Source organism: Chiroxiphia lanceolata, chromosome 18 (genome assembly GCF_009829145.1).
Source record: "Chiroxiphia lanceolata isolate bChiLan1 chromosome 18, bChiLan1.pri, whole genome shotgun sequence".
In the NCBI taxonomy this organism is placed as follows: domain Eukaryota; kingdom Metazoa; phylum Chordata; class Aves; order Passeriformes; family Pipridae; genus Chiroxiphia; species Chiroxiphia lanceolata.
In genome coordinates this window covers 14,736,153-14,743,855 of record NC_045654.1, presented here as the reverse complement: position 1 = coordinate 14,743,855, position 7,703 = coordinate 14,736,153, and the positions used below count along the sequence as shown (strand labels likewise).

At 45.7% G+C, this 7,703-nt stretch overlaps 1 protein-coding gene across 1 annotated transcript in view; it reads right to left on the bottom strand.

The window, feature by feature from the left end:
* Positions 1 to 2,971: 2,971 nt before the first annotated feature.
* The window catches only part of LOC116795628 (protein HIRA), a 34,953-nt gene continuing 30,221 nt past the window's right edge, over positions 2,972 to 7,703 (bottom strand). Inside the window, exons 22-25 of the mRNA XM_032705442.1 lie at positions 7,287 to 7,409; positions 5,777 to 5,940; positions 3,884 to 3,972; positions 2,972 to 3,380 (exon numbers count right to left, since the gene is read on the bottom strand). Of these exons, the coding sequence (XP_032561333.1) occupies positions 3,264 to 3,380; positions 3,884 to 3,972; positions 5,777 to 5,940; positions 7,287 to 7,409 (493 nt within the window). The 3' untranslated portion in view covers positions 2,972 to 3,263. The remainder of the gene's footprint in view (positions 3,381 to 3,883; positions 3,973 to 5,776; positions 5,941 to 7,286; positions 7,410 to 7,703) is intronic.

Sequence of the window (7,703 nt, the reverse complement as noted above, 5' to 3'; positions counted from 1 at the left end):
GCCGGTGCAGCGGAACGGCCGCGGCGCGGAAACTGCGGCGGCGGGCGGAGCGTTCCGGGGCCGCGCCGGGCCGGGCCAGGCTGGGAGAGCCGGGATGGATGTTCGGCCTGGAAAAGGGAGGAGGCAGCGGAGAACCTTCCAGGGCCTGCAGGGCTGCAGGGAGCCGGAGAGGGACTCTCCGTCAGGAGCTCCAGTGACAGCACAGGGAGTGATTGGGAACCGAAACGGGAGACGAGGGAGGAATCCTTCCCTGTGAGGGGGGGAGGCCCTGGCACAGTTTGCCCAGAGAAGCTGTGGCTGCCCCATCCCTGGGAGTGTCCCAGGCCAGGCTGGATGGGCTTGGAGTAACCTGGGCTGGTGGAAGGTGTCCCTGCCCATGGCAGGGGTGGGACTGGATCAGCTTCAAGATCCCTTCCAACCCTTAACGTTCTGTGATTCTAAAAAGGCAACTAAAGTTTATGAAGTTGTCTTAATAAAATAAATGGTCACAAGTCTTCCTCCCCTGAGGAAAGTGTGTGTGTGTTTGCAGTGAGTGCTGTTTGGCACCTCTGAGCTGTTTGGCACCTGCTTTTAAATATAAAATTCTGCTTCACGTACCCCAGGTGAAACTCAGGCACAGGTTACTTCCCCATCACTTACAGGCCAGGCCAGAGGGCAGCGGGTGCTGCTGGTGGCACTGCAGCCCCCTTTGCACAGTGTGATACAGCCTGAGGTAGAGCCCTCACAGCCCCCTCTGGAAAAGGAAGGTGCTGAATGTAGCAGAAAATGTGAAAATGAACAACGTAAGAAAAATGTTCCTCTTAATTTAAATATTTTATTCCATGGAATTTATAATATTCCTGGTCTGTCGGGCAGTGACAGAATCTCCCAAGAAAAAATAGGGAGAAGAACCTACTTGGTGCTCAGCATGGAGATAGCTTTTCACAAAAAATAGTTCAGCATCTCTTCAAAGACTCAACAACAAAGAAGAATTTACCATCCCTTAGCTAATTACCTTTAAATCCCATTAAATAACCTTAATTATAAGACTGGTATAAACAGCACAAGGCTGAACAGAGGATGGTCAGAATCCCGACACCTTTAGGAGGAGGAAAGAAGCACCTGTGCCAGAGCTTTCACTTATCAAACACCTCCAAACCCAGCCATGCTCATTTTTCCTTTCTTGTTGAACCATCTTTCTTACAGCTGCCCACACAGAGCCACTGGGAGCCAAACCCATACAGAAGTGACTCCCAGACTCCCACTGACTGCACCAGGCTTTGGACCAGACTGCCCTTCTCTGCAGAACACCGTGCCTTATCCCCTGTTTTAATCCCAGCAGTTGGTCCTTGGCTGCACATGTGAACACAAGGTGAGCACAGCCAAAAAGTCCCTTCCAGCCCCAACATTCCATGAATCTGTGTTGTTACAGTTCTCCTCTGAGGAACAGAAGGCTGCTCCCATGAGTGCAGACCAACGGGCAACAGCGTAATGAATCACTTAACAGCACTGCCACAACTGGGTCTTGCTATTAAACCTTTGGGACTAGAGCTCAGGGGGACTTGTTTGGCTTTCCTTTCCCCACTTACCTTCACTTTCCCCACCAGGTACACACAGCATCAAACTGTGTTGTCACTCCTTTTCCAGCTGCTTGTTGAAGACTCGCTGATGCCACACTGGATCCCTGCTAAGGCAGTTGTTTTTGTTGCTCTTCAGGACCTGTCTGTGTTCAGCCTGCACAAGGGCTGTACAACGAAGTAAGCTGGTGTCTGGCAGCTGAAGAGGCCACAAAGCCCTGCAAATGAAGGGGTTTGTGCCTTAAAGAACACATCCTCCCTCTAGGACCCAGAGAACCACATAACTGCAGAGCTGCCTTTGTGAAAGGGGTTAGTCCCCTTGGCCACAGCAGCACAGCCAGTCTGAGGGTGAAGGATACTGTTTGTTGGAAGTTTAGGGGAGAAAGGGCCCTTTTACAAGGGTTTAAATACACTTAACTCCTTTCAATTCTCTTACTCAAAAACATTTCAAAGTAAGGCTCAAACTGAGGCACACCCAAACAGCAGGGCCTGGAAAGAGCCAACACGCTCACTTGCTTCTTTTCCAGCACCAAACACACTCTGGGGAAGAAAACAACTTGATTGATTTGGTTTCAGTGGAATTCCAAAAGCACTCCACAAGGAACACGGCCATAAATGCAGGAAGCTCATTCCTTGCTGCAGCACCGACCACGTCCATCAGTCAGGGGAGGCTGTTGGGCTGTGCTGTGAGATGATGATCACTCCCACACAGCTCCCTCTCCTCGGCCCACTTGGGGCTCGGAGGGAAAACTCTGTATCTGTCTGCAGACATCAGCAGCACTTGTCTGATCCTGCTTTCAGAGGACAAATCATCCAGACACAATTATTTCTTTCTAGACACGTTAACGTGATTCAGCCTGTGCTGACATTTCTGGAGATGCCTGTGCCCTTTGTAATGATTCAAGACCATGTTTTTGCTTTTTGGGTTTTTTTAAACCAATGCAATGTTCTTTTATTTTGTACTTACAAAAAGAGCCACCCCATTGTATCCCTCCCCCTCCCCCCAAAATGCCTTTTACAAACATTTAAAAATTAAAAACCTGATGATGACATGTTAATTTGGTAGAATTACTTTGAAACATAGCTTTTGTAATTAGAGTTAAATTTCCTACAAGATGACTTGGTAGAGATAGCCTGATTATTGGCCAAATAAAATTCCATATTACAAGTTAGCAAATTCTAGTACAAAAATAGTCCATGTGTTAGAACAGCCTCTTATTATTATTATTATATTCACAGGAAAGAGTCTATTGGCTGCATAATACCTTAATCTTTATGAAATTTCTTTTTACGTGGCTCATTCATCTAATTTAATATAGTGTTGAGCCTCAATAAATCCTCAGGCAAAAAACCCTAAACAGGGTTAAATATGCTGAAGTACTGTGCTTTTCACAGGACATCCAAGAAACCGCACAAACAGTTCTCAGCTAGCTTTAATATGAGATCCAGATCCAAAAGGATCCCCCTGAAGTACATATCCATGACTTCCCACAGAAACAGAGGCCACAGCTTCGATGGTGAAGTTTCACTTGGGGAACCGTCCAGCTCCTCCACTCCTCCTTTCCCGGAATCCTCGGGGACCTTTGGGCACAGCCCCTCCCTCAGGAGTGTCCCGCTGCCGGGGCTCTCGCTCCTCTCCTGGCTCTGGCTAATGCTGGTCAGCAGTTTCTCTCGGACCAGGCCCCACAGGGAAAATCTGGGAACATGCTACTTGTCTCTCAAGATGTCCAGCTGCTCTTGATACTCTGTGAAAAGCCTCTGGAAGCGGAGGTTCTGTCCAATAACAGGAAGAAGCTCTTTCAACAGTTCTCTCTTTCGTAAACCCTGCACGAAAAAACCACAAAAGCATCCTCAGAATCTATTATTTAGTATCATTAATATATTCCATGGAGCTGTTTAAGATTCGTGCCCTTTTTCCTGCCTGGAGAGAGCTGCATATTTTATGTTCTTACTCTGCTTACATGACTCCTGGAGTAAAAGCTGTGTTACATTCCCCCACTCCTGAGGCCGGTGCAGCCTCTGCAGGTCCCGATCCAGGCCGTGCTCGGGGAGGGGACACAGCACTGCCATGGCCCTGTCTCAAGGCTGCTGCCTGAAGAACGTGGGGACCTGAACATGCAACTCTGCTCCCCCCATGTCAGACTGCAGCCAGCAGCAGAGCTGGCACTGGGGCAGCGAGCACTGGGCTCTGTCTCACATGAAATAAATCTGAACTCCACGGTAGGGAGACTTTTATGAGATCAGAGCAGAGCATGGAAGGGGTCATGTTCTGTAATTTTCATGGGAAGCTCTTCCTGGTTTTTTATTAAACTATTATCAGGACTTACCATAACTGTTGATTCCCACTGACTTCCAGCTGAGTAATGGACTGGACCCAGTAAATCCTTGCATAATTCTCGCAAACGATATTCAAACCCTGGACATTATCAGAAATAAAATCACAGTCACAAGCATTTCACAGACAACATTCAGGAGAGAATTACAAGTATCTAGAGTAAAATAAAGCCTAAAGCATTGATTTCTGAAAAGGCATATTACTATTCTTACAGCATATTTTGGTAATATAAGATGATTTTTAGAGTTCTGAAAGGTTTTACTTAAAGTTCTCAACCCCAGAAACACTACTAAAGATGATCTAAAATTGGGAGAAAAACTGCAGTAATTACTCTAGTTTGTTTTAAGAGCTGCCCTGAACCCAATCTCACTCCCTGCTCCCACATAATGATACCAGCTTTTAAAACCCCAAACACTGGAAAACTGACAGACTTCAACAGCCAGAGAAGAATCCAAAAAACATATCACAAGAGTTAGAAAGCCACAAGATGAACATCATTGAAGAGGAAACGTTGTCAGGTTGCATTATAACAGAACTAAAATGGATCCATACGCATGAGTTATTTTAAAAAAGAACACCTTTAATAAAACCACACACAGTTTCCAGGCCAGCTTTATTCACCCAAAAATTAGAGGGGGGAATTCCCTTGCAAGTAACTTGCCAATCAAGGTATAACAGACTGAGTATTTCAATGGATTGGGATTCAGTCGATGTTGAGACAATCCTAAGAATAATGGGTCAATAATAGGATGTGCAATTTTCAAAGTTTAGCAGCTCTAGAAAACCAGTGAAACAGCAACACACAGGTGGCCAAGCAGAGCTGGCTGTGCCATCCACCCACACACACAGGGCAGTGACACCCGGGTGGTGCCAGATGAACCCTGTGCACACAGCAGAGGTTCTCAATTAGTGAAGGCTTTTAAAAGTACAACCATCTCCTTAACATATGACCCAAGAAGAATATTTTAATTTCAACTGGGGAAGGACAGAGAGAACCATATGAAGTTCAACAAGCTCTCTTGTTAAATAAGATAGGGGTCAAAAGGCAAGAATTAATGAGCCCGATTTTAATTCTGCCAACACCTGTGAGGTGGCCTAACACGAACCATTTCACCTCCCTCTGTGCAGAGTGATAACAATGGGGAGGAGTAAGGCTGAATTAATGCAACAGGAACTACTAAACTAGGAATGCAGACAGGCAGAGATACAACAGAGATCTTTAGAATCCAAAAAGCATAAAGTCAGTTGGTTAACCTTATTTAACATTAGCTTATTTAACAGCACAGAGCGAGTGTATTCAAATATAAAATAGACACCAGCAACCTTTCTTGTGGGTTTCCTTCCTCACAGAATTCAACCCCTGAGCTCACCAGTACAGGTGGCTGAATTTTTAGAATGTAAAAAAAGAATGAAGTGCCAGGAATATGAGCAAATTCCCTGCAGTTTGCTGTGCTCTGGTACAATCATCAGGGACTGAGCAACTCCTGCATTTCACACCAGGCAGCAACTGTCAGCTGCCTGAGGAACAGGACACACTCTACCAAGTGCTGCTGGTGTCCTTGGAACATCTGTAGCTGCTCCCAGACAATACATATGATATGCCTGACAGACCAGGGCATTTTCACAATGCAATTCCCATTATTTAAGTCTGCAGATGGCACTGCTTCCCCAGACCACGGTCTGTTCCCAACCAGCGTGTCCAAAGAGGACTCCTGAGGCCTGGGCACTGGAGAAGCAGATGCACTGCACAATCTGTTCTGGTGTGCAGCAAAGCCTGAGTGCTGAAGCCAAGTGCCAACAGGAGAACATGAGGTGCCACCACAGCCCCAGGACAGGACAGAGTGTTCCTCAGAAGCTGCAGAGGCAGCACAGCCCCGGGTCTCACCTTCATTGACCAGGTACCGTGCATAGATGAGGAGCCAGTGGCGATACTCGTGACTGGACTGTAACATAAGTGCTGCTGCAATCTGGTTCTCCAGGTAGGCCAGGGTTGTCTCTTGTTGCACTAAATGAGGCATGGAGAACAATCTTGCAGCTTGCCTTCCTGAACTGCAAAACCAAAACGGATTAACCAGCCAGAGAAACAGATATAAGCTCAAGGAATCTATATTTCTGTAGTACTTGCTACACTACACTTCTCTTTCACAGGCACCTAATGCTTCCAGAGCTTGAGCTTTTAATGACAAAGGCAGCACTTCAGAGCAAACTGCCTTCACCCCACTGGACCACTTACAAGAATCAAGGTCCACAGAGGGTTTTCTGCCTCCTGTTCTTTTTCTCTTCCTTTCCTCTATCTTCTCTTTAAAAACACATGCTTATCAGTGACCAGGGGCTCCTAAATGTTTATAGGAAATTAAGATGACCGACTGCCTTTGTCTTTCTTTGCCCCTCACAGGTAAAAGTCACAAAACAAACACAAGATACAAAGTTAGATTAAAGCATTTAAAGGATTTCTTGCATATAAATGTATTGTCATATGACGGCTAATTTGAAAAAATAAGCAGTTATTAGAATTTTTTTCAAAAAGGACATTTTTCAGTCTGTTATCTTTGTTCTCTCGTTTGTTTGGGTTTCAAATGTTTTTCACAATTAATTCCCCTTCCCTCTAGAGAACAGCAATAAAATCATACAACTCTATATGGTTTATCTCAGAAAAAAAATTAAACTTAGATGTGGAGAACAGAAGTAGCAAAGAAATCTGCCTGGGAAATCTAATTCAAATCTGGATGAGGATGGGCTATTAAACCACCTACAGGAGTCTGCTCTGGCTCACACAATTCCCTGCTGATGTTTTCACATGTTAAAAATATGCATTAGATGACTAATCCCTCAAAGACTTCAATAAATAGGTCCTTTGAGAACAACTGAACTACTCAAAATTTGTAGGCCTACTCCAGAAAGGTGGTAAACTAAAAACTAAATGCAAAATGTAAAAAACCCCAGTTTGGCTAATAAAAATATTACATGAATTTGAATTGGAAAATTACAGAATCTTCCAATACTTAACCCATCCAATAAAGAGGAGTCATAAAATAATCAAGTTTAGAGCATGCTTTCCTGCCCCTCCAAATCTCAAAAGTACATTAAGATACAGACTATAAATGTGCAAAGGTTTGAAAAAGCCCTGTATGAGCAACTGATCCTTTCAGAGCCACTGGCATGTGCAGAATGAATCCCTGACTGAGCAGGGAACACACCCCCCCAAGGGGTGCAGAATGAATCCCTGACTGAGCAGGGAACACACCCCCCCAAGGGGTGCAGAATGAATCCCTGACTGAGCAGGGAACACACCCCCCCAAGGGGTGCAGAATGAATCCCTGACGAGCAGAGAACACACAACCCCCCAGGCCCAGCAGAGGTGCCGGTGGAGCAGCGGTGGAGCAGCGGCCGCGTACTTGGATGTGCGTCCCTGGATCACAGCCAGGGGCCCAGAGCACAGCAGGGCTTCCTGGGAGGGTACGCTGGTCCTGAAGTCTGCACACTGTGCTAGGGAGTCCTGCTTGTCAGAAACCAGGTTCCTGCAAAACAGCAAACAAACACAGAACGAGTCTGAGGAGAGCAGGCAGTGATGCCAGAGGAGCCAGCTCTGTTCTGCCCCACAGCCTGACTTGGACTTTCATAGATAAGCAAAAAAATATCACTGCAGTGCTCAGGAATTCCACAGATCCTGACTATTCCCACTCCATGTCCAAAGTTTGCTCCTGCCGTGTCCCTCCCACCCCTAAAATTTAATCCATTACATGTATAATGCAATTTAGCATTATTTTTGAAGGAAATGAACTTTCTACTTGTTGTTGTACAATCTAATAAAA